The sequence below is a fragment of the Podarcis erhardii genome (genome assembly GCF_964252035.2).
Source record: "Podarcis erhardii genome assembly, chromosome: 4".
Taxonomy (NCBI): Eukaryota; Metazoa; Chordata; class Lepidosauria; order Squamata; family Lacertidae; genus Podarcis; species Podarcis erhardii.
Window position 1 is genome coordinate 67,232,780 of NC_138508.1, and position 26,707 is coordinate 67,259,486.

Consider the following 26,707-nt stretch of genomic DNA (forward strand, 5'->3'; position numbering starts at 1 on the left):
TTTTACGAAACTCTCTCCCCAGCTTCCAAGGTGATCTGTTAGCAGGTTTTAAGTGTAACTGTTTTGTATATTGGTTTATTAAAAATATATATTTTGCCCTGCATTTTCATAAATGATGTTACTCGTGCTAACAGAAAACGTATGTTTAAAACGTTGCTTTGCGAGAGGGTCGGCCCCGCCAGCTCCTGGCTCGCCCGAGCGGCACTGCGCGCGCTCTTCCTGCGCCCGCGCGGGCGTTTGCGCGCGCTCTGCGGAGCAGCAAGTGCACAGGAGCCGCCTGGCGTGGGCGTGGAGAGCAGGCGCCCAGCCCCCCTCCGACTCCGAGCCGGGTCCGCAGCATGGTGGTAGCGGCGGAGGCGGTGGGTGAGCCGCCGCCCGCGCCCTCCGCCCCCTTGTCAGTGGGCTGCGAAGGGAGGACGCGAAGGCGGAGGGAAGCCCCCAGTGCCGCTGCCGGGCATGCGCGGCGCCCCAGGAACATGGCGGAGGCGGAGGCGGCGTGAATCCAAGCGACGGGGGCAGCAGCCGCGCAGCTGACAGACACGCGAGCCGCGTCGCCGGCGCGCCGAGGGGGCGCCGGGTCCCTTCTCTTCGGTGAGTGCCGGCTGGCCGGCGGCTCCCGGGCCCCGGGGTTCTGCCTCACGCCGGGGCTGCCGAGGAGCCTTGCGAGGGAGGAAAGGAGGCGAAGCCGGAGCCGCCGCCGCCGCCTCCTCCCCCTTTGCTGCCTCCTCCTCCTCCTCCTCTCCTCGCTGCGGCGTCTCCCGGGTCCCGCACGCTGGAGCGCGGGCAGTGCAAGGGGAAGCGGCGGCGGCGGCTGTGGCGCAGCAGTTGCCGCCCGCCTTCCGGAGAGCGCGCGCGTGCAGAAAGGGACGCGGTGGGCTGCCCGGTGGGTGCCGGCCGCTCGCTCGCTCGCTCGCCCAGAAGCCCGCAAGGCGGGTTCGGCTGAGGAGGGAAGCGGCTCTCCCATCCCGCTGGCTCCAGTCGTGTGTCTCCCCCCGCCCCCCGCCCCCCGTTTGTGTCGCTGCGCCGCCCCTCTCCCTGCAGTTTGCTGCTGAGCGCGCTCTCTCTCCCCCGGTCTCCCTGTTGTTATTTTAGTTTTTGCGCGCCTGCCGCGTTCGGAGCGCGCGCGCGAGAGTTTTTATCTCCGCCGAAGCGGGACTTCCCCCCGCTCCCTCTGCCGAAACCTTTCACGTCCACCTTCCTTGCGATCAAAAGGCCGAGGGGAGGGGGAAATTGCATTCCTCTTGAGGGAGAGGCAAAGGAGGAGGAGGAGGTGGGAGATCTTGGAAGGGGAGCTAACCTTGTGTTTAGCCCGGGGCATGGCAGGTCTCTCTCGGTCTCTTTTTCCCTCCCGCTCCCTGGAAGGCCCCCTAGATTTCGGGGATGGGCGCTCCTGCTCTTGCGATGGTGTGCTTTCTCTCCTCCTTCCCGCTCTTTTTGGGCGGTTGACTTAAAAATAATAATAAGGAAGGCGGGGGGGGGGGGAGCAGCCTGGCCGCCGGAGTTGAGCCTCCGCAGCTGGCGCGTTTGAATCCTACGCGCGTAGAAATCCAGAAACAAGGCGCACAGGCGTTTCAACTTGGAGCAGAAGTAGGGCAGAACTCAGAAGGGAGGATTAGCGCTTGCGGGGCTGGGGAAACATGGGAGGCGGCGGAGGAGGACACCTTTCCTGGGTTCACAGAACTGACCGCCCAGAGATCAAGTTAGATCTCCTCCTTTTTTGACCGCCCCCCCCCCCGTCGCCGTGCATTTTGGGCCGGAGTGTTCCGTGTGTGGTTTGGTATCGCTTTGCTGTATATTTGACAGGAGCGTGAGAGGACACACCTCCTTGGGCTGCAGCTTCCCGCAGGCGGAATGCTCCCCTCCCTTGTTCCTTCCTGAGGAGGAGGAGGAGTGGCGCCTAAAATCCACTTGCTTCAGAACCGGCTGCAGGCAGCTCTCGATTGAAGGCAAGGCTTTCAGCCGGACAGATGAGGAGGAGTCCGTGTGCTTTGGGTGCCCCCCACACCGGCGAATCTTCCCCTGCTTAAGACGTTGCACTTGCTCTTGCCCTTTTCCACGGAGTTTTCCCGTAAGTCAGTAGGGCTTGGCCTAAAGTGCCTTGAGGACGGGTGGAGAGCAGTTTTGCAGAGCAGCACGCTGCTGCAATACTGCAAATTGTGTCTAGGAATACTTTGTTGACATTGTTAACTTTAGATTCTGGTAAAAAACAAGTGGTACTTCCTTTCCTAAACACACACTTGCTTGGAAAGTAAATCCCATTATATTTCCATCCCATAGGATCCCAGGGTGATTTTCCAAGATCTTATGCTTCAGATGACAAGAATTGAGATGGATCCTATGCATGTTCACTGTGAGCTCTTAGTGAGTCTTAGTTGAAGTAAGTAAGGTAGCAGTCCTAAACAGACCTATTAGGGAATAAGCCCTAGTGAACACACAGAGACTTGCTTCTAAGCAAATATGCACAGAATTGCTCTGTAAGTGTGCTTGGTATTTTATTCTTCATAATCTAAATGATCCATTTCAACAACATAATAAAAATGAAAAACAAAGAATCTAGAAGCTCTGAAAGTGCTTATGATGATGACATGGTGAATATTGTTTTCATTGGAGATAATCAGATGTTGGAAGAATCTTAGGGAAATCCATGGGACTACTGCAGAGTAAACGGTTTGTAAAGTTAGAATACGGTTCTAATGTTAAAGTGTTTTTTGACAGCAGCTACACTATGACAGTGTTTAATCAGTTAATCCTTACCACTTCCCTTTGAAATGCTGAACACAGATTTAGGAGAACACTTAAAGTGTATTGATAACCCAAGTGTGAAATAACACACTGCTGTGATTATGTACTGTAAAAGCCATTATCCTGTACACAAGAACACTAAAGAAATGTATGTTCTTAAGGACTATTGATTGTAGGCGGATTGAGGATACTTAAATTTTCTGATGCTTGTGCCCAAGTATGTTGAAATAGGCACCACAGGACTTTCATAAGTTTAGGATGGTGGTGCTAAGAGTGGATCATGTTCTGCAGAGTGATGTCTATAACTTTCAGGTTTTGTTTATGCTTTAGAATTTAAAAAAAGTTTAAAGTTAACTTTCAACTTTGATGCTGTGAAAAGAATATTTTATGAATTAGCCACTGCCCATGGTTTAGCAAATTGCAGTACAGATTGCAGCATGGTAGTAATTAAGTGGAACCTTACTTTATATAGCTGCATTTCATGCTTGGTTAAACTTTGGTAATAAAAAGAACTTTCATGTGTTTCTTTTCTAAATAGTTACATATTGTAGCCTAAAATATGTTAATTTCTTTCTTCCTGCCATTATATTTTCTTCAACATTGAATTTGTTGCCTATCAAATAATTCTTCAGTGATTCTTTAATTTTCATTATGAACAACAGCAAAATAAAAGCTTATATTAGTAATATATTTAAATGCTATGTAGTAATTTGGAGTAAAACACACCATGCTATATTTGTTTAAATGAAAAATATGTATTTTGTAGAGCTTAGTATTTGTACTAACATTTAATGACTAGAGTTAACAGTATTTTAAAAAGTTAGGGTGGCAGTTAGCAACTATTATTTTGGCTCTTTTAACCAGATATTTTGCATTAAAAAAAAATCCTCAATTTGAAGTGCTTTAGATTGGACAGCCTGCAGGTTGACATGGAGGAAATAAAGGTTGAAATAAGCATCATGGAACTTATAGCTTGAATGATCACATTAGGTTAAGATACATGCCTTTTACATGATTATGACATATTATTTGAATCTGCTACTGTGTTATAATCTGTGGGTCATTTTAATGAATTGCAATCAATTGTTATCTGGCAAGTAGTGCTATTGTGAAGGCAGCAATTAGTATTAAGGAGAAGTCACTGTAAACATACATAGAAACAACTAACTACAAATGTTGTACTGGCCAGCAAGTTGTCTTATTCCCCCTAGTCATGGTTGCTCTGATATAAAGCTGGGCAAACACTGGATGCACAAATGGTCAGCCAGCGTGATTCAGACATAGTTGTTTGCACATAATGAACTACAGCAGTCGGGTTTCCCTTGTCAGCAGGATTTCCTGGAGTGAGGCTGTAGGTGGAAGTAGATGCTATTTTTCTTCATTTAGGGTGCAATTGAACTCCAGTTACCTGGGGTTAAGCTTCAGTGAGCTTGAGGGGACTTCTGTGTAGATATGTAAAGAACCGCACTGTTATTGTCTATTATGCAAGTGTGTGAGACACCAAACTTTCTTATATATGCATGGTTTGTTTGCACCAAAATTATACCAGGCATTAAGGTTTCCAGTTATTTCACATGGGGGTCATTTACATAGTTAAGGAACGTGATGTTACTGTTCATCAAGGACTGATTCATACATTATAATTGGATAATAATTTCTCTCTCCATCCCCTTCTATAAATAGTCCGCAATTGACTATTGCAGCAGTAACCCCAGTGAGAAGGAAGGTTTATTTCAGTACGGTTGTATCCAGTGTTAACCATACTCAGAGCAGACGCATTAAAGGACATGGCTAATTTAGGTTTGTTAATTTCAGTGGCTCTGCTCTGACAATAACTTTAGTTATAACCCGTATACTTTATATATTCAAGACCAAGTTGGAAATTTCCCAAAATTAGGAGGGGGAAGAACTCATTGGAAGTAAGATGGAATATTACTGTAATAATACATAAAACAACAAGTTATTGGGTCCAGATAATGAAAGTCTCCAAGAGTTCACCTGGACTGAAGGTAGCAAGTTTACAATGAAATGCATAGATACTTTTAATACTAAACAGCTTTGCCCTATATATTTTGATTCAGGTGGGCAGGGCAGGTTTCAGTCTTTATTTTATGTATTGCATTTAAAATAGCTGCCCCATAACATGAGTTCTTTGGGTCGTTCATGGAGTACAGTAGGGCTTCTCAGTAGGAATAAGTTACTCTAGACAACAAGTTACTTTCTCCCTTTACATGCATTTGCAAGAAATAAAGAGGCTTCATCTGCTCTGCTTTCCATCATACACTTAAATACTGTAGTTTCTGACCGAGGCTGGAAAATCAAAGCCCTAGGCATCACATACAGATGAATATTTCCCAGAGGTTTTCCTGTGCAAGCCCTATTGAAAGAAATTGGAATCTGCACTCATTTTGATGGGACTTGTGGAAGTGGGGTTTTTTTTTGGAAGGTTGTGCATTAGGACATTTCTGGCTCTGGTTCCTCGAGCTCAGAAATTTCTTTGAGAAATACATTCCACTTTTTCTCTTTGATGTCACGAGCAAATAAACCATTGAAGTTTGAAGTCTTCATTAAATTATGGGGTTTTTTTTTAAAAAAAAAACACAAAAAAAAACTTCTGATGTGTTTTTAACCAAATAAAGACACACGAATCTTTTCCCCTTGCCATACAAGTCAACCTTTCTTTTTATTTTTCCTTGATCAGTGTACCTAGATTAAATTGCATATTGAGTTGCTGACTGCAACAAATATTTCAGCATGGCATTGTGTAGTAAAGCATTATAGCGGTAAAAGAACAGGTGCTAAAGTACCTTCTAATTTTAAAAAGTGGTTATGTTTCAGAAATAAAAATTTGCTTTCATATATTGGCAGTAAAATTATGCCAGTAATTTCTGAATTGTATCATTAGTGTAAATAATGTTTATGCTTACAAAATGGTTTCAGATTCTGTTAATTGTGCTTTTGGCTAAACCATGGGTGTGACCTATTGAGAGAGAGTTGGGCTGTTTAGGGAGGAAAGGCAGGATATAAATTGAATAAATAATAGCCATCTTGAGTGAAGCTCTCATGAATGTAGTCTCCTGTAAAATAATGCTTGGACACGTGGAAAATTCAACAAGAGAATCCCAAAATCTTGTACAAATCACTTGCCACGTAATCCAACTAAATACATTTAATTTCCATTTATCTCAATGGGAGATTTCAACTCTTCCACTGAAATCAGTGGGAATAAAATGCTTAAATGCTGGTAGCTTAGATATTTATAACTTCTGAGACTGTTTCGCTGTTAAGAATAAGATTAAAATCCCATTATGTAATTAAATCTTTAAATGATAACAGATTCTTTATAATGACAACATGCAGTAATTTTTTTAAAAAAGGCTGCACCAATACTTTGAAATATTATATTCCATTCTTGCATAGGATAGCCAGTGGATTTGCATTCAGGTCACTGCACTATGTACAGCAGCTCTGCAATACCAGTGACTTACAGACAGGAATCAGTGCCGTTTCACATTCGTCACAAAATAAACTAAATCAAAATCTACAGAAATACGTCTGAATTGTTTTGCATGCAGAAACAGTGTTGATTAAGTATGATGTGTAAGGTTGGGTTCAGCTGGTGATTACCGAATTTCCAAATGCCTTTTCCAACAAGTTTACTCCATAACCGTTCAATAAGCACCTATGTTTTGTTCTCAAAAGTTTGTTTTTTTAACATGGTTACTTTTGTTGTTTGCCTCAGTAATTGGTTTCCCCTTTCTTCCAAAATCATTTGGATAGTTTGTATAGGAAGTTTAGCCTCTTTTTAAAAACATTATTTTGAGGTTTGCTGTTTTGTAGAGTGGTCCTATGTTAGGTATTTGATCTTTATAACCCATACCAAAGCAAAATATCAAATTGGTGGCAGTCCTATACATGGTTAAGAGGGAGAATTTTGTTTAGTTGGTTGTGCCTTATGGTTCTTCAACATAGCCTTCATTATTTTAAAAGTTCTCTTCCACTTTTTGTCAGTGACATAAAGTAGTGCAGTGGTACCTCAGGTTACATATGCTTCAGGTTACATACGCTTCAGGTTACAGACTCCGCTAACCCAGAAATAATACCTCGGGTTAAGAACTTTGCTTCAGGATGAGAATAGAAATCGTGCAGTGGCGGCAGGAGGCCCCATGAGCTAAAGTGGTGCTTCAGGTTAAGAACAGTTTCAGGTTAAGAACGGACCTCCGGAACGAATTAAGTATTTAACCCGAGGTACCACTGTACTTATTAAAAGTAATAAAGCATCTTTTATGGGTAGTGCTGCTGGTGGTGGTTATTATTATTAAATTAATATATAAACAATCTTTGTTGTTGTTTAGTCGTGTCCGACTCTTCGTGACCCCATGGACCAGAGCACGCCTGTCTTCCACTGCCTCCCGCAGTTTGGTCAGACTCATGTTTACAAACCTACAATTAAAACACTAAATAAATCATATTCATATCATGGGAGGCCTTGCATCTTCTAAAAACAATGAAATAAGGTATTTTGGGTGTCTCTTCAGGAAAGGAGTTCCACAGTCATAGGGCACCAACAGAACGTTTCTCTGTATCACATGCTTACAAATCTCACTTCCTCATGAAATGACACGTAGACATTCTGCTGGCATCTTAAGGAACAGGGGTGCACAGGGGTGCTGAATATGTGGGGCCTGCACTGTTTAGGAATTTTCTCTTGGGGAGAATTATTAGTTGCTGAAATAGGTATGGTAATGCAGGAGTTGCTTAGTTTGAGGCCTATGTTTCTCTTTCTCTCCCACACACCCTACCCTGCTTCCAAGGAGCTCAGGGCAGCGCAATGGGAGCTGTCTCTCTCGTTATTTGCAACCTTGTTCCGTACAGCCTAACCTTCCTTGCAGCCGTTCAGTGAACTTGATTCCACAGCAGGAATTCAAACAGCCTTTCTCTGGTGCAGGTTTTGCATACTTTCCATTTTGCCACACTACATGGATGGTTGTTTAGACCAGTGGTGGGGAACCTGTTGAGCTCTAGCTCCTTTTGGTTGCAGTCAGTATGCCAACAGTCAGGGGTGATGGGAGTTGTAGTCCATCAACATCTGGAAGGCCACAAGTTCCTCATCTTAGATTTATTGTGTGGGTAGAGTTGGCTGTCCTATATAACTAAAAAGTATTTTTTTCATTAGCTCCCAGGGCTCTGAACCCAAGTTATAAACAGAAAATTCAAAGGAGCTTACAGTGTCAATGAAAGATGATCATTGAGCTGTCGGTGCTGCTTTTGAGCATATATTTAATCCAATGCAGAATTGGCATTCTGAAATTTTAGCTCCAGGGGCTGATATCCCATTAATGGTTGCGTTGCGCTTGTACTTCAGTTCAGCCACACTTATGTGACTCCAGCTCCTCCATCACTCCAGAGCAAATGCCACGCTGGCTGCAGCTGATGGGATTTGGAGTCCACTTCTTTAAAGTGCCTCTCAAGTGGATTATTTGCTTATACCCACAGTGCATGATTAATCACTTTCACTTACCAATGGAAGAGAGAACCCATTTTTGATAGATTAAATGTCACTGTTGATGAACTAAGTGAAAGATTGATCACGTACATTTAAAGGAAAACAAGATACAGCTTGGTTATGTTCATCAGTCACATTATTAATCTTGCACCGAATAAGCATTAGTTCTTGTAAACTGTTAAAAGTCAATGGGCTTGTGATGGTAAATGTGTGAATATGCTGGTGTAAGAGGTTGGAGTTTTAAAGACAATTTATTTAAGGTGCTGACTTGATACTTCATTGGTGAAAAAAGTGCAGGCATTTATATATTTCCGTGTGTGTATGCATGCATGTATATCTGTCTGTCTGTCTGTCTGTCTGTCTGTCTGTCTGTCTGTCTGTCTGTCTGTCTTACCAGAATGTAACAAGGCAGAGCTGATTCTTGAGAGGCACAACTTCAGGTTCATTATAGTTGTGTAACTGCAAACCTGAAGGACTTTGGATAAATTAATAGTAGTCTGAAAAGCAAATCTCAAGCTTCATTCTTACCGCAACAACATTTTCTAAAGTCTATTTTGAAATATAATTAGGAAGGGAGTTAGAACTTAGATTCAAAACAACACTTCATACAGTTGGAATGACATCTTTTGAAATTAATTCCTTAGCTTAAGCCATACTTTCAAACTGAGAGTATTTCACCATTTATTCTCACTTCTGGGCAGTATCCAAGTGACTCCTATATTGTAAACTTGCACTGAGTCAGAAAGGCGAGAAGGCGAGGGTAGCAGTACCATGAATAGTAGTTTTAAGTGTGCAGTGGATGTCGTGTTGAAATGTAACTATGAACTAATAGTAATGATGAAGGGACTGTATTTCTGCACTGAATCCAGCGGGCAGTTTCATACATTCCCCACCCCCCCAATGTAGAGATCAATCCCTATGTATACACTGGTTCATGACAGTTCAGATACCTTTTGGCCGTGCTGTAATACATTAGGAAGCCAGTGTATGTGTCCATAAATGAAAACTGGACTTCTCAAACCTGCAGCGGAATTTCATAAGCCACATAACAGTATCTTGGGGCCAGGGAGGGCTGCATATCAACAACCCCACTTAAGGACTGCAGTTGCTATGTTAGCAGGGAGTCGTCTCTCCAAAGCTGCACAGACTTCGGAAACTCTGGAATTCTTTTTATGTTTCTAGCAGGGACTCCAGTGGCTAAGAGGGATGATTATCACTGCTGGGTTGGAATCTTTATTATGGGAGCAAGTGCAATCTGGTGGCAACAAAAAAAGATAAAAAAACCACAGACTGTTTAAAGTAGCCTGGACATAAAGTGAGGCCACTGGGACTAAGCATCACCTTTCATAGTTTATTGCTGGCAGAGAAGAGTAGTTTAGGAATGTGTTTGACTTCAGCAGCTATTGGTGATGTTCCATTTAAGCGGATTTTCATTTCTTCTGCTTATTGGATACGATAGACGCATGAAATGTGTTATGTGTTTCTTTATGTTTTACAGTACTCTTCATAGCACCCTGTAGCACGTGAAGCAATTTATAGGCTCAAATTATACGTGCAAGCATTTTTCAGTTTTTGTTAGCTGTGTAAAATGTCACAGAATGGGTTCAGACAGAATAATCCCAGGGAATTACATTGTTTGTGTAATGAGGCAATTGCCAGCTCAGTATTTTATTGTTTGATTTATTGCAGTTTTTGTAGACAGCTTTTCAACTTTAATGGTTCTCAGTCAGAGCGTTATATAAATTGCAGGTGATAATTTTCCTAAAATCCGTAACTATAAGTTAGCACCATCATGAAAAGCAAGTAATTTGGCAAATGCTGGCATAGTGCTACGAAATATAATAAAGTAATGCTATAATATCCATCTCTGTTTTCAACTTCTCTGGTTAGTAGATGACTATTTCATGAAAATTAATGTGTTCAGGATTCAGTTTTTAAATTAATTATGGTGTAAACTTAAATTATACATATAATGAGATATACAAAGGCATGTGTCAATTTATTCAGTTATATACAACATCTGTTTTTGTAATATCATTTATAAATACAATTTCTAAATGGTTGTTTTAATAAATACAACATGCTTCTAATAATCCACAGTCAGTATAGATTACTATTAATTTGGCATACGTCAGTATCTGAAATACTGAATTTTGGCCAGATGAAGCAAGGATTCAATATGGAATGAACGGCTGCAACTGGAAATCAAATTGGTTTCTCTTCCTGCTGTTTGGATCTTTGTCTTACACCTTAACATAAAATAAAAAAAAAAAAATGCAGGATAGTAATCTGACAAGTGCTATTGTTGTTTATCCCCTAATGTTTATCATTTCCCTGTTCAGTATATAAATGGCATGAGAGATTATTGCCATTAATCAAGGTTGCACATATCAGGAAGGCAAGGGCAATAAATGACAACATAATTTAAGTTGAGGCACAGACGAGGGAACTAGTAGACTTAACGATTAGTTAAATTTGTGCCTTGTATATTTGTGGAGTGAGTGAAAACATCAACTTTATAGTTTCATTACTGCCAGACACGCTGCTGAAAGTGATCTGATAATGCCATTGGCAGTATTTATGAATGTGAGTTGTAAAGTGTGTGCACTTGAGTACAAAAGCTCAATAGATTTCTGTTTACTATTATGTGCTGTCACAATTAAAATTTTAATACTAACACAACCTCCTGTTTTAATGAATTCTAATGAATTCAGTTTTCCTAGTTAGCTATTATTGGTTATAGGATGTCTGCAGTGCATGGGAAACAGTATCATCAAGTGGTATTTTGCTTGATAAACGAATTAGAAACAATAGCATGGCCTTTAATAAAATGGTTTAAACAGAATGAGTTATCCAAACTTAAGGTTCTGTAGCATTTGTTTCCAGGTGACTTGGAGCTAAGGTGTAACATTTATCTTCCATCTTCCTTCTCGACTGGGTTAAAAACGCATTGCCAGTTTATATTCCGCTTCCACTGTATAAAAGTTATTTACATATTATTTTGCATTTGGCCTCACCTGCTGTGTTACTGCTCCACAGGAAGCAGTTGTGTTGAAAAAAGAAGCGTGGATGGACGTGTTCTTATTGTGAAAAAGGAGGACCAAACATTTTACCATGGGGAAAACAGCAGCTAAAGGTAAAGTTCCTGAAACAAAGCAACAACTTAAATGAGGGTTTTCAGGGGGGAAGAGGCCCCCAAGAGACCTAATAAGATGGGAGGTGGACTAGGAAAGATCTCACAGCTGGGAAATATAACTCCCCACAGTCAACTCACTAATCTCATGACAGAGTGGAATAGATTTCTGCAGGCTATTTTATGATTTTTATTCTCTGCCCTGGTCCTTTTCCCTTTTCATTTTGTGGTCCCATAAGTATATGGGTATATGATTGCAGCCTTTCAGTTTAACGTACGTATTTCTCTCTAATTTAGTATGTTCACTATTGCTGTATTGCTGTGATGGAGTTTTCTAACCTTTTATATTGGGGATAGATTAAAATGTCAGGGCCATATAAAGTGGCTGCCCCTCCAGATAGCTGAGCATGTATGCTTGGTCCCATTGTTGCACTGCTGTAGGTCAAATCACTTCCAACACTTGGGAGAGAGTTTACAGAGCTCCACAGGGAACACACCGCGGTTGTAGTTAATTACATAGCACACTGAAAATGCTTACGCCCTTCCAAATTATGGAGAATTCTTGATTTGGCTAGAATGCAGCAACTACCATGCTGGGCCAGGTTAGATATTTATTGCTCCCCAACTTTGATCTGTGACCAGCCCAGTACAACAAGCAAAACAAGATTGCCATCTTCCTTCACATAGGAGCCAACTCCAAGGGGCCGAGGTCCCTTCAGCTCCCCCAATAAAATATTTGAGGGGTTGGGGGGCCCCAAAGTTGATGGGCATTGCAATTCAAATTGGTGTGCCCTGTCATGTGATGGATTATGTGGGGCACGGCATACCTGGGACCCCCCCCAATATTTTATTCAAGTTGGCACCCCTGTTCCTTGACCTTCACTATCTGGCAGCCATTGTTTAACTTTTTCTTGAAGCATCTAAATGGTCTTACAGTTATGCTAGTACAGTGGTACCTCGGGTTACATACACTTCAGGTTACATATGCTTCAGGTTACAGACTCCACTAACCCAGAAATATTACCTCAGGTTAAGAACTTTGCTTCAGGATGAGAACAGAAATCGTGCTCCGGCGGCGCGGCGGCAGCAGGAGGCCCCATTAGCTAAAGTGGTGCTTCAGGTTAAGAACAGTTTCAGGTTAAGTACGGACCTCCGGAACGAATTAAGTACTTAACCTGAGGTACCACTGTAGTTGTCAGAGCAACCCATGGCAGTACATTCTACAGATAACTATGAAACGGGGTACTTTGTCTTGTAAGGGAATGTTTGTTTTTAAACCTATGCGTCACTTTTAGTTTCCTCCAAGCGCTTTAGTATACTGTACCTTTCCCTGATTTTTAACTCTATTTATTACATGAGATGCACAGTTACTCTTAGAGAAATAACTAAATAAATCCCACTGAGTCCAGTTGGGTTTCCGTCTTAATAAATGTGTTTAACATTGCAGGATTGGTTGCACTGCCATTTCCTGCACGTACCGTATATGCCTGAAGCAGGGGTGGGTAGCCTTGATTGGCACAAGGGCCACGTTTTGGGTCAGCCACCCATCTGCAACACATTGCAGTGCAAACACACCCTCAGCAAGGAAGGACTAGACAAGTATACATGAAACATGTATACTACCCTGTGGGGTGGAGAGACAGACTCAGCAGACGTGCTGCATCAGAGTCACACATTCAGCAGAGCTTTTGCTCTCTAAGGAAGCACTGATGTAGAAGGGCCTCTTACCCCAGTACTGTTCTAGGGAGCAGAGGAGGAAACCAGCCTCTTTTGCAAAGAGGCCCTTTTCCCTCTTGTGTGGCAGAATTGTTGGGATTCTTAGAAGAATGGTGCAGTGCCAGAGGGAGAAGGGGACCTTTTGCAAAGGTTGAAAAGACATTCCCAGACTAAACATGAAGACCAGGGGGCGAAATTGAAACCTCACCAGTGCAACAGTGGGGACCAACAGTACCACCTGCTGCTTGGCAAATACATACATACATACACACACATATACATGTGTGTGTGTGTGTGTGTGTGTGTCCGTCCCCTATTTATTTATTTACTCATTCATTCAAAGTACTTAAATTCTTTTTAGGGCAGAGCTCTTTCAGGGGGCTTTAAAAAGATAATTAGCTCCAAATAATTTAGCTTTGTATACATAGCAGTGGTTGTCAGCTGGAACTATATCCATGCACAATGGAGGGATGCATGGGGTACCTCAGCCCGGGACAGTTTATTCTGCAAAATTATGTTAAAAATACTGTGTTTTATGTCCTTTCTTTTTCATTAGATTCTAAGACTATTAAAAGAGAAAAACATGGGAAGAGTTGTCTGTCAAGCAACCAATTGTTAAATAATGGTATGTATTGTAAATGTAAATATTATGAATTATTTTTAAAATAAATAAATGGGGTTTAACCTCTGCTCATTCACATATCTCTCCCATCACCTCCTTCCTCACCCGAATAGCCTCTTCACCTGTACAAGGTGCCTCCTTCCTGATTTTTGGACAGTTACAACTACCTCCTGCAGTGTAGTCCATGCTGTTCAGGAGGTCTCCCAGTCATCCTGGGATCTTTTAAGAAGGCTGCTGCGTGTGGGGGAGAAGGAGACCAGAAAGATCCTTGCTCTACTGGCCCTGCAATAACCTTTAGGGTTTTGAAATGGGTAGGGCACTTTATTTTCTTAGGGACTTCACTCCAGGGCCTGGCTCCAAAATGGGGACACGCTGTTATGCACACTTAACCCAGACACACAACCTTAATGCATAATAATAATAATAATAATAATAATAATAATAAATTTATGATTTATATTCCGCCCATCTGGCTAGGCTTCCCCAGCCACAAACGCAGATAAGCATAATTAACTCTGCCTGCCCGGGTATGCTTTTCTTCTTATCCTTTTTAGTGAAATAGAGGTGTATAATTTTTTTAAAATAAATAAGTAAGTTGCTTCCTGTTCTCCTAGCTTGAGCCCTTTGCCTGGGTTTGCTGGTATCTTTGCTCTTGGGTTCAAGAAAGATTTTAGGGTAGGTAATGTTGCTAAAATAAACCAAAGGGAGAAACTGAAACTTGGTTAGGTAGACTGAGGGAGTTAAAACAAAAGGCAGGGTTTTTTGGTTGAAAATGAAGGAATTAAAGAAGGACTTTTAAAAGTGACTAGCTCTGCTCAAGATGGGCCTTCCTGACCCTGATTGTGCAAGACTTTTAACATTTTAAAGAAATAATGGGCTGGATACATGAGTGAAACACAGGAGACGTGTGCCACATAAAGAATGGTAGAAATCCAGTACAAGCTAATGTCAGAACATGAGATGCAGGAGTCCCACTGCTGCATCACTTGTGGCAGCCTCCGGGAGGGTTTCTGCTATTAGCCAGGACCTCTTGAGTTTGATTAGCAATTATAAAGCAGCCCTTCCCCCAACCTGGCAGCCTCCAGGTTGTTTTAGACTACATGCATCAAAGCAGTGTTCGAAACCCCCATTGTTCTAGGCGCATTTTGCGACGGGGAATTTCATTAGCACGAGCAGTTTCTGAGCTTTGGGTGCAGTACTGTGCCTAAGATTTCAGATTAAAACCTCAGAGTGGAAGGAAAGGAGGGCCTTTTTCTGCCTCCCCACTTCCAGCCACTCTCTGAAGACTAGAGAAGAGACCCTCTTAAGAATATTAGGGGGGTGAGCAGGGGAAGGAATGAACATAGTATTTTAGCTGCAGTTCATTCATTTTCAGCTCTGTATTCTTGTTATAAAAAAGCACGCCTAGACATTCCATTGTTGCGCCTATAACGTGAGTTTGAGGTGTCATTTAGCTCCTAGCTGTCATATCTCAGTTTCTAATACTGCATCAAAGTACTATCGCTATCAGCTGATGGGAATTGTTGAAAACATCTGGAGGGCACCAGGTTGTAGATTATCCTAACAAAGCCACTAGGTGGCAGCATAGTATCATTTTTTCAGTGGCTTAATTTTTGTATTTGGAGTGGAAACTCTTATGAAGGTATGGAGAACATGCACAGATTAGCAGTGTAAGGTGGGATCTGGACGTGTAGTCCTAATATATCTGTTGACTGGCCAGCGTATGAGAGACCTTGTTTTTTTTTCTCTTGGCTTGTGAGCTTTGGGATGTCATGTCAACCATCTCCTCCTTCATTCTGGAGGAGGATAGCTAGAGGTGTGCAGAAAGAAGGGATGAAGTAGTAGAGATGGTTGTGTGGGAAGTATATGAGTGGGTGGGTGTACAGGGGGGAAAGACAAGGGGGTGGTCCACCCCTTTTTTGACTCTATTCCTTCAACTATGTGTGTATTTGGGGAGGACAGGTTCCTCTGTCCTGTCCCCTCGTGTACATGTATGTATATTTTCATGCATATCTGTGGCTTGTTGTGCAATGTTGTATGCATTTTGTGTTTAGCTGGCGGTGGGTGGAGGTGGTTCATATCCATCTCTGCCTTCTCGCCACTCCTGCAAACTATTGTGCACCCACCTGCAAAAACAAACAAACTTGCATCTGGATTTTTGAGTGGAGCAGGTATTGATTCTCAAGCATTTGCCCAAATTATGCAGCTGTGCACTATAATGAGAATCAACATTTGCATTTTTTTTTAAAGAAACTTTTAAAAAGGATTATTTACTTAGCTCAGCCCTTGCCATTGTTAAACCAAGAACCACTTTATTGTCCCGGGAAATCTCGTGCTATGTAAACACAGTAGTTTATCCTTATTCAGCAGGGTTCTGAGGGAGTGGATAGATAACAAAGGGAATCCAGACCCTGCAAACTTAACACACTGCAAGGTCGAGCTATTCTAAGCTGCAGTGTAGACACAGCTTAAGTGTGAATGCATTTGTGTTTGTTTTTTTCAGCAGTGACTCGCCTCCCTGTGCACAAAGAAATGTTCCTTTTTGTCTTATGTTAATGCTCAATCTGTAAACCAGTGAAACGACTTTTATTAATTTCACTAAAACTGCTCCTGCAAAGGTAGTATATAAATCTAGATTCTAACAAGGGTTTCATATATCTATATCTATATCTGAAAAGAAAAGAAAAGCATTATCTATATGTATATAGAAAAGAGAAGAAGTTCAGATCCATTGTTTTCCTTTGGGTAGATGATTTCTGCTTATTTTCCAGTAGTCTCTTAGAGTGCTAACTGCTTCCCTCAGCCACAAATGATGACAAATATACAAAAGACTGAAGAAGATAATAAACAAAAATATGTGTGCTTCCTGCAGATTGAAGGCTTTTTATCTCAACAATATGTTTAAATTTTGCTCTTCCACGCTTTTCCCTCCTAGAATATTTTAACTGGGATAACTACTTGAAAGAGACTGGATCCTTAGCTGCTCCTTCACATTGTTTCAGACAGGTAAATGGTTTAAAATATAAATGAGTATACGAAAGTGTTTTGTGTTAGTATTGTAGTTTCTTTGTGTTGCTTACCTTTCATATAGATATATGTTACGCCAGGGGTGGGCAGACCAGGTTTATGAGGGGTTTTTTTTGGTGTGTGTTTTTTTAACAAGAAGCCCAAGGTTTAGAGGGCTTGTTCAGGCATGGCCAAACTCGGCCCTCCAGCTGTTTGGGGACTACAATTCCCATCATCCCTGACCACTGGTGCTCTTAAGCTAGGGATGATGGGAGTTGTAGTCCCAAAACAGCTGGAGGGCCAAGTTTGGCCATGCCTGGTATATATGAAGAGGGAGTCAACAACCTGTTGTAATCCCTGAGCCATTCACTGTATGTTGATGTACAAATCTGTATCTTGAGTTAACATAGATCAAGGATGAGAACTCAGAACTCTTAAAGTGGCCAATACTGTTGTATAAAAACTTGGCCAAAGGCCGCCAATCTTTATGCATTTTTTATAAGTTAGAAACACCTAATAACATTAGCACAAGGAGAGAAGTGGCTTCCTTTTAAAAACTTTCACTGTTGTTAAACTATGAGGAGCTAGAACCACCTGTTAATTAACTGCAAATCACCCCAGAGATTTCCCAGTTGATACCAGTCTGTCTACTTCTGTTTTGCACAACCCATATGGGTATTTTGCAAGCTTCAGATACTTACACTATTTAGAAGGGGGGGGGCTCCAGTGGCTTTTAAAATCATAAATACTAGTTGCATAAGTTAAAAGTTTATGTCAGGAAGGTATTAGCCTTTCATGCCTGTTAAAGCTGTGATTTGTTGTGAAGTTAATTAGAAGTAAATTACAATAAAATGGATGAAACAGCTTGTAAGTTTAGGGTAGAAGTGCCAGCTTACTATAGTTGTGCAGAAGAATAAATTTGTGTAAGAAGCCAACTTCGATACAGTGGATCATCTATTAGATTTGTTGGTGGGGTAGCTCATCCATTGAAGGTCGTTGCTCAGTGTATGTTATCTTTTAGCCTAGCCTACCTCATAATGTGAAGATACAATAGGAACTGTAAATCCTTGGTTAAATTGAAGAGTGATTTACAGTAAATATAAATGGCATTTAGAGCACCTCAAATAATTGCCCAGGACTGGAAATAGAATCAAATATTTAGGTGCCAGGAAATTTTCCAGCGATTTTTTTGAGGAGCTACACTTGATCTTGGCCCCAAAGGCTGAGAAACAATTATGGTGGTAATAAATGAGCTTGTGACTAGCCAAATAAGTACTGCTGATTCCTTCTCTCTCTCCCTCCTGGAAAAATAGTCCAGTAAATGCCTTATTTTGCCTTTCTTGCAGTCTAGGGTTCCACCTAGCAATGATTTCAAAGTGGGGATGAAATTGGAAGCCCATGACCCTCGAAACATTACCTCAGTATGTATAGCTACAGTTATTGGAATCACGGGTGCCAGATTAAGGTTGCGGCTTGATGGAAGCGACAACAAAAACGACTTTTGGAGGCTAGTGGATTCTTCTGACATACAGCCAATTGGAACCTGCGAGAAGAAAGGAGGAATGCTTCAGCCACCACTTGGTAAGAAAACATATAAGTCTACCATGGATGAAATCAAAGTTTGCTTTGAAGTCACAGTAGAGTTTGAAATGACGTATCAAAATAACAGCAGCCAGAGATAAAGGGAATGAAGAATAGACTAAATGTACTGGACTGGGCGAGTTGGGTTGAGTTTGCTAGAGATAATACAAGTGAACCATGGATTCATGGCACTGCCATGAGAAATGTCACTCAAGTTCCCAGGTTTTTCCTTCAAAACCCTCTGTGGCGTTGTTCTCCCACTATCCTCTGCCCTTGCCCAGTTGCACCATCTTGATGCGTGACTTCTTCAAAGAATTCCACCCCTTCTCTATTGCAGCCCTTTAGAACTGTCTCCCAGAAAAAAACCTGTGTGATGCCACCTCTCTCACTTCCTCAAGCCATATCTGTCCTGTGTGAAGTCTTTGGGGGCAGCTTCCTGGTCCTCCTTGCCCTACTGTAATTGCATGTCACTGAAATAATGCACATTCTTCCCTGTTTACCCCATGCCTCCATTTCCCTCCTCTTTCCCTGTTGATGTCTGTGTTCTGTTGTAGGCCGTAAGCCTGCAATAGATTAGAGACCTGTCTTCCAAAGCCTGTGTAGCACCACTGATGGTTCTGTAGGAATAATGGAAATAATAATCGGTTAGTAATTTAGTGGCGCTTTAAAGCAGAGGTGACTAACCTGTGGCCTCCAAATGTTGTTGGACTCCCAGTCCTTCCATCGGCTTCAGCCAGCAATGCCAAAGATTATCAGTTGCACATTTGGAGAGCCACAGGTTCCTTCCCTGGGTATGAAAATCTTGCTCCTGTTAGCAAGATGTTTTATTGCCTTCAGGGTGAGGGATGCATTCCCTTCTGAAAACTTCATAAGGACCACGTGCCAATGGTGGCCAGAGGGGAAAGTGCACGAAGCAACAAATGTAAAATTTTTGCCTTGGTACCATAGGCTAGTTTCTATGCAAATTTGCACCCTCCTCTCTACCTAGCCAGTGAGGGGTGGGGGGAAAAGAGAGACCCGGAGGTTCCCCACACCTGGCCTATACTGAGAAAGTAATTGTTTGGAAGCAAAATGGCTTGAAACAGGTGTTTCAGCACCACCAGTGAATGAAATTATCTGTGTGAGTGTCTCCCCCCCCCCCCCAATCTTTGCAGTAATGTTTGCTGGATACTATAATGCAATTAGTTTGCTCCTGCAGTGTACGTAAACTGGCACATATCTTTATTGAGCCAGACAAGTGAGCCCTTGATAAAATATATCATACTGTATTTGGCCCTCCTATGTTTTCTGAAGATAGGCAGAATTCCAGTGTCCAAATGGTGTTGCACAGCTAAATACCTTTTTGAAACCTTCCCTTTGGCAGTTTTGCCACATCTTATTTGTTGGCTGAGCTTGGAGCTAATTGTGTGTGTAATTGCCTCCTGCTAACTGTATACAAAACTGGCATTTCCCAAGTGACGTCGAACTGTCTGGTCCCAGAAATCCTATTCCGCTCGTAATACAGCATGAGTCAAAGGCTCCCTTTCTGCTTAACTTGAAATGTAGCGCTGTATTCCCACGTGTTGCACCAGGTGCTTAGCTTAGTTAGTATTGCTCAATTACGGTTGTAGCTTCTGGTGGGAAGTGCCTCAGCACGATGCGCCCATGCTCATCCTCTATTTATAGTCAAAACGTACCCTGCAGAGATAACGCCACTTAACAAAGGTTCTCTTGTTTCTTAAAAGGCATATTTTTGGTAAATCTGTTATGCACAACTAATCTATTGTTGTCAATTTTAGGGTTCCAGATGAATGCATCTTCCTGGCCAATGTTTCTCCTAAGAACACTAAATGGTGCTGAAATGGCTCCTGCTTCATTCTTTAAGAAGGTAGGAGACTCTGCTGCAGTTCTATTGTTTGTTGAGGATTCCAGAGCACTATACTGCACTGTCCAGCCTGAAAAGGCAAGGAAGTTGTTTAAAAGGACAGGACTACTAGGAAGGGGAACATCTTTCTCCATCCTCAGTGCCTGCATTTAGAAAATGCCTGTATATGTCTTGAGTTCAGAACAAATCTCTTTGGTTTTAACAGTTTTAGGCTTACCTCTCCACACAGGTCAAATTAATATATGAAAATATGTGTGTTGTTTATTACATGTGATGTTCCTGTTCAGGCATAAATGGGGCATTACAGTCTAGACAAATGTAGAAGTTAATTCCTGTATGGGAGAGGTTGACTTTTTTCTGTTGAATAGTCTGGTGAATGTATCAAAGACTTCTAAGCATAGTGAACACCCATAAATTATGCCCCATCCTCCTTATTCCAGTCACTGTTGTACGGATAATACACAAATGACAATGTAGAACACATTTTTATGCTAAAAACAATACACTCTCTTCTTGTAACAATCTCAACATTTTTACTCCTTTCTTGTCTCTTGGTATATGATGTTTACATGTGTTTTAATTTGTGCTTAGTCCATGTTATTTTAATAACTGAAACTCAGCCCAGATAAGACTGAGGCACTAGACCAGATGGTTTGGGAGATCGCCTGCTCTTGCACTTCTGATCTGAAGGAGCAGGTTCGTAGCTTGGGGGTACTCCTGGATCCTTTGCTGTTGCTCAAGGCTCAGGTGGCCTCAGTGGAGTGGAATGCCCTCCATCAGCTTTGGCTAGTGGCCCAACTACGCCTCTATCTGGACAGGGATAGCCTAACTACTGTTGTCTATGCTCTGGTAACCACAAGGTTAGATTACTGCAATGCATTCTATGTAGGGCTGCGTCTGAAGATGTTTCGGAAACTTCAGCTACTGCAGAATTTAGCGGCCAGGTTGCTCACTGGTTTCGGGGGTCCGGAGCGACGTGGGGTGAGCGGCGTGGTGCTTCGAATTGTCTGCTTCTTCCACGGAGCGAAGCCGCATTGCTGTTGCCGGAGAGCGCTGACTTTTTCCTGTGGACAATTTGATTTTAAAGTAATTTTAAAGTAATTACCCGTGAGTAGAGCTGAAGCGGGAGAATTGGATTTTAAACGTCTAATCTGGTATCGTAATGGGGAGGTTCAATACAGGAAGTCCGCCTTCCCCTTTTGTAAACAGACTGAAGCATTGAGGCTGTAAGCTGAACCCTTGGAAAGCCTATTGTAAAGGACTAAATTTCCATCGGCAAAGAACATTAACCCCCCCCCCCTTGGAGGCAGGAGAAGAGGGGGGAGGGAGTTGTGAACTGAATATGCCTGCGGGAGAGAGCGAAGAGTGTTAAAATACCGCCGCTCAGACCCTGGAAACGGGCTGCTAGCAGGACTGATGTTTTTTGGAAGGCTCACTGACAGCGATTAGAACGTTCGTTGACAGCTAGCTAATAAGAGAAATACATTGTTTCTACTGTCTCCATCTGCTTTTAAAAAGGAGTAAAAGTAACTGAAAATTGAAACTAACTTCATTGTTTGAGCTGTGTTTAAAAGAGGACATTATTGACTAATATAAACAGAAACTGTTCCCCCTAGAGGAAGCTTTTGAAACTGTTACAAGAGCTGGGCTGGGGAATTTCCAGCTGCAAGATAAAAAGCTGTGAGACTCTGGGACTGACCTTGAATCGGTTAAGTGTTATGGCAAATGGAAAGGAAAAAACTGACTAGTCAATTCTTGAAAAAACATTAAGGTCTGGGAGGACTTGGCAGCAATCTAGGAGAGCCTCAATATCAGGCCTCCCTGCTTCTTCTGCTATTGCTTTTGTAACAGTATATTCAAAATCAAGAGGAATGTCGACAGAAGAGGCCTTAGCGGATGCATTAAGTAAGATAAATTATTCACTGGAACAGCTTAACAAGAAAACAGACGTGATAAATGCGAAAGTGGACGCTGCAACTATTAAAATTGACTTAAATACAGAAAGTATAAATGATCTGGGACAAAAGGTGAATATCAACACAGAAACAATCCAGAAATTGATACAGAAATCTATTTTGATACGGCAGACTGCAGAGGAAGCTAGGGAGAAAGCCGTTGCTGCTGAATGTAAAGTAACACAATTGGAGAGAGAGAGAGTCCCAGCCTTACAGAGGCAACTTGATGACCATAAGTCGACGCTTGCTATGATTGAATTTAAAGAAAAACAGACGAATATGAGGATCAGAGCCCTACCTGAATTGGAGAAGGAAAGTTTGATAGACTTCTTCACACAGGAATTTGCTGATTTGGGGGACTTGGATTTGGGTCAAGAAGAGATTAAAACTGTGAGGGCCTTCAGATTTGGAAGAGGAGGGAAAAAAGAGAAGAACAGAATAAGAGACTGTTGGCACTACCAGAAGAACCCAGAAGTACAACAGCCAAGAGTGGACATTTTTAAAGACGTCCTGAAATACCTTTTGGATCTTAGGTCTAACTATGGAGATTTGGTTGCCCTGCTGAGAAGGAATAAAATCATCTTTAGGTGGGAGTTTCCCCAAGGTCTATTCTTCAGCTTCAAAGGAAGGAAAATAAAAATAAGATCAGTAGAAGACAAAGTAAAGTTTTTGTATAAATACGAAGAAGATCTGCAGAAGGGACTTGGAAAAGAGCTAAGAGCATCGGACAGAAGATCACCAGGTTGATGGACTATATGGAACTGGCGGAAATGACTGGCAGAATCCGAGACCAGGGAGAGGAGTCGGTGGAAGAATAATGGAAAAAGTTTAAAGACTATTTATAGAAATATTGTAAAATTAATGAATGGTAGAAAAATGTTGGAATGAAGTTATATGGCTTTAGTAGAAATGTTATAAGGAATCAGGTATAAATAGATTATTAGAGTATTAAAGGAAAAATAAGGGTAGAATATGTTAAGAGGATTATAGGATAGAAAATAGAGGAAGATGAAAAGGAATTGCTGAAATAATTAATAGAAGTGGAATACAAAAAGGGAGGTGTGAGGAGGTCGTTGAAACAAGTGAATGAAAGATAAGATATTGAAATTGTATGATGTGTGTTAAACTGTTTTAGCTTTGTCTTGTTTAGTTTATTGTGTTAGTGTTGTGTAATTTTTTTATATTGTATTGTATTGTCTTTTTTTTCCCTTTCCTTTTTTGTAGTGTTTAAAAGTAATAATTTATTTTTTTTTAAAAAAAGGACCGCCTCTTTCCATATGAACCTACCCAGACCCTGAGATAATCTTCTGAGGCCCTTCTTTGTGTGCCTCCTCCTTGAGAGGTCCAGAGGATGGCAACTCAAGAACAGGCCTTCTCTGTCTGTGGAATACTCTCCCCAGGGAAGTTCACCTGGCACTTTCATTATACACCTTTAGGCACCAGGCAAAAAAGTTCCTTTTTAACTAGACAGTTGATTTGGTTGACATCCTATGCCCTTTTAAAATGTGGGCGTTTTGGGGGGGGTGGGTTCTTGGGTTCTTGTTTTCATTTAGATTATGTATTTTGTGGTTTTATATTTTGATTTTTTTTTTTAATAATAATTTTTATTGGGTTTTCACATTTTTTAGAGACAAACACACGTTACCAAACACAGACACAAAAGTTACAACAAAAACAAAACAAATATCATCACAACACCTTATTTTCTTAACCTTGTTCCCCGGACTCCCCCCCACCCCCTCTTCATACATCCCTATTCCCATAATTCGTTCAGCAAATTTTAGTTTCTTCTTCTTAACCTATAATTGATATTTTTAAATATATCTCTTCATAATTAGCCCGATTTCTCTTGTCCCCAGTTCTTATAAACATTTAAATTTTTCCCTAAGGTCGGCGTAGATTCCCTTCCCTCGATTTCCCATTTTTAAATATAGACCCTATTCACCCAACCCAAAATTTATCATCGTTCTTACCCTTCTGTAACTAAATAGCAATAATAAAGATATTTCCCCCTCCCCCCTTCCCAGGTTCTGATCCCTTTTCAAATAAAAATCAACCATCATTTTCAGCCCGGATTCCTCACGTCGAGAGCCTTTAAGTCCCTTTCAGTTCCTCTCCGTCGATTCTGTTGGAAGTCTCTTATATCGGTCCTCGAATCTCGAAAGAATCCATTCTCCATCACTCCAATTTTTCTTCCCTCATAGATGCTTGATAGGAACTGTTGCCAAAGGTCAACCAGTCTTTCATAATCAAAAGGATAGCCCCAATCATATTTCTTATATCCTTCAAGTTCCTGTGTTGCAGATACTTCAGGGGCCCCCTCCTTCATCCTTAACATCTTTTGCAGTGTTGTAATCCAGATAATCCAATAGTCTTTTCCCTTGCGTTCCACCATTATGGACTTTTTGTTGGTATATTTCAATTGTTCTTTCTCCTCTCCTTGCTCTCTTTCCTCCAATTCTTGATGTATCTTTTCTGTTTCGGCTGCAGATTCCTTTCCTGTCAGTTCCTTCATGCTTTCAGCAGAGTTGCTTGTTCCTGAAGTCAAGGTCATTAATTGTTTGTTCATACTCAGACTCTGCTCTTGCAGTATTCCCACAAGATAAAACATCCTGTTTATCTCTGCCTGTAGTTTTCCATCTGCCGCCATTGTAGTAGCTTTGGAATCCCCCTAGAGGGATTCTGGTTACTTTGTAAACTTTTTCCAACAGTCCAAATCTTTTTTATTTCTTTCTATCGAGTCTCCAACCACTTTGTTACAATTTAACTTTTAGTTCAGAGAGATATCAGTTAACAAATTTTCAATCTGTCCATTTAACAGTTCTTTTGACAGCTTGTTTTTCTGCACCAGACTTAAACACGGGATTCTCCCTGGTCCCGGGGGGAGGGGGGGTTTCGCAAAAAAAAAGAAAAAAAAAAGAGAAAAAAAAAGGTTTTCTCCTCACTCTCCAGCACAACACTTCCTTTGTTAAATCGTGGAAGAAGTTTCTTTTATAATGTATAAGTGTATCTTTTCCGCCTTAGTTCTCTGAGCTTTGCTTTAAAATTGTCCGTAGTTAGGGGGGGTGCGGACTCCCTTTTAGCACACCCTCCGATCGTCTCCAATTCAAAGGAAAAATTTCTTAAAGCCAAATTCCATTTACTCACGGGTTAATTCTTTCAGTCCAAATTTCCAGGGAGAAAGTCAGCGCTCTCCGGTCGTGGCTCGCGGCTCCGCTCCACCGAGGTGTCGATCGACTCTCAGCGCCACACCGCCCTCCGTACCCTTTTTCGAGGGTCAGGGGGGGTGCTTAAGGCGCCCACCGAGTCTTCCCGTCCGCAGGCTTCAGCGCCTGCGGTTTCTAAGGGTCCCCGCGTCGCCGGCGCGGCAAGACCCGTCCTCGATGAAGCCGATTCCCTCCGCAGCTCGGAGGGAATCCGCCATTTCCAGATCGCGCTAACCCGGAAGTATTTTGATTTTGTTCTGTGAACCACCCTGAGACCTCCAGGTATAAGGCAGTATATAAATTCAAACAGTAGTAGTGGTAGTAGTAGTAGTAAATTTGGATGTTTTAAACTTTTTTGCTGATTATTTTATTGTGTTACTCATTTTGTAAACTGCTTTGAGGTTTGGTTGGGGTTTTTTTTGCACTCAAGTGGAACAGAAATGTTATGAAATAAATAAATAAACTTCATGAATTGCACCAAAGCTGGAACAGTACAAGTCTGTTCTGCAAAGAAAATGAAGTGGGTTGATTTACAAAGTGAAGAAATGAAATAACGTGCCTTAATTATGTAAGGGAAAAGAATATAAGTTATATTTACAACTTAAATTGTCCTTTTAGTTACATGGACAATTTTACAAATGAAGCTATGCCCCTTTTTATTAATAATGCATGTCCTTCCCCACAAAACTTGGAAATCAATCTAATGAACAATAAAACCAAGGAAGAGTAGGAAACAAAATGCCATCATGGAAGCAATTCATCATTTGAACATGCATTGAAGTCACATTATGCAAATTCAAATGGCTTTATAAGAGAGTCTCCTGTTTGCTTACAAACCTGCTTTAGGCATAGACTTGAAGATGGTAATTGGTCAGTTCATGGTCTCAACACTGACGGGTGACACTGCAAACTACTTTATGTTTTTTACAACAGTGTAACAACTTATTCTTCTTGTGATTATCAAGGCGTTGGAAATATGTTGCTTGGTAGTTCTGCTTTTTTCATCAGTAATTAAGGAAAGAAATACATATCTTAAATTTTCAACAACAAAAAATGGACTTCTTGTTGATAGGCGTTAATAGAAATATTGTAAATAACTAAATACTCCAAAGTGTCCTTTTGTTGATTTCTTTTAAATTCTTGCTTTTAAATTCTTTGCTGCTTTTTATCACTCATAAAACCTGTCATTTAGCTTAGAAACATGAATTTTTGTCCATGGAGGAGCTCTGGACCATAGAAAATACAGGAAAAACGCTAACATATTTCCCCCCCAGTACTACGTATCTTTTGGAGCATGAGTCCTTTTAGGCATCAAGGTTATATGAAACTCATTTCCCTCCAAGATCTCATGTGTACATACCTGTTTGGCTCTTTTG

General features: G+C 41.5%; 1 protein-coding gene across 3 annotated transcripts in view; it reads left to right on the plus strand.

Annotated features, from left to right (window-relative positions):
* Positions 1–327: 327 nt before the first annotated feature.
* Positions 328–26,707, plus strand: part of SCML2 (Scm polycomb group protein like 2) — a 48,062-nt gene continuing 21,682 nt past the window's right edge. Inside the window, exons 1-6 of one of the 3 annotated variants that reach the window (XM_081859086.1) lie at positions 328–591; positions 11,288–11,384; positions 13,654–13,722; positions 16,655–16,725; positions 18,072–18,306; positions 20,085–20,173. In XM_081859086.1, coding sequence (XP_081715212.1) covers positions 11,363–11,384; positions 13,654–13,722; positions 16,655–16,725; positions 18,072–18,306; positions 20,085–20,173 — 486 coding nt within the window. In that variant the 5' untranslated portion in view covers positions 328–591; positions 11,288–11,362. Of the gene's footprint in view, positions 592–1,483; positions 2,069–2,277; positions 2,378–11,287; positions 11,385–13,653; positions 13,723–16,654; positions 16,726–18,071; positions 18,307–20,084; positions 20,174–26,707 lie in introns of those variants that run through there. The other 2 variants (XM_081859087.1, XM_081859088.1) reach the window with 2 other exon arrangements.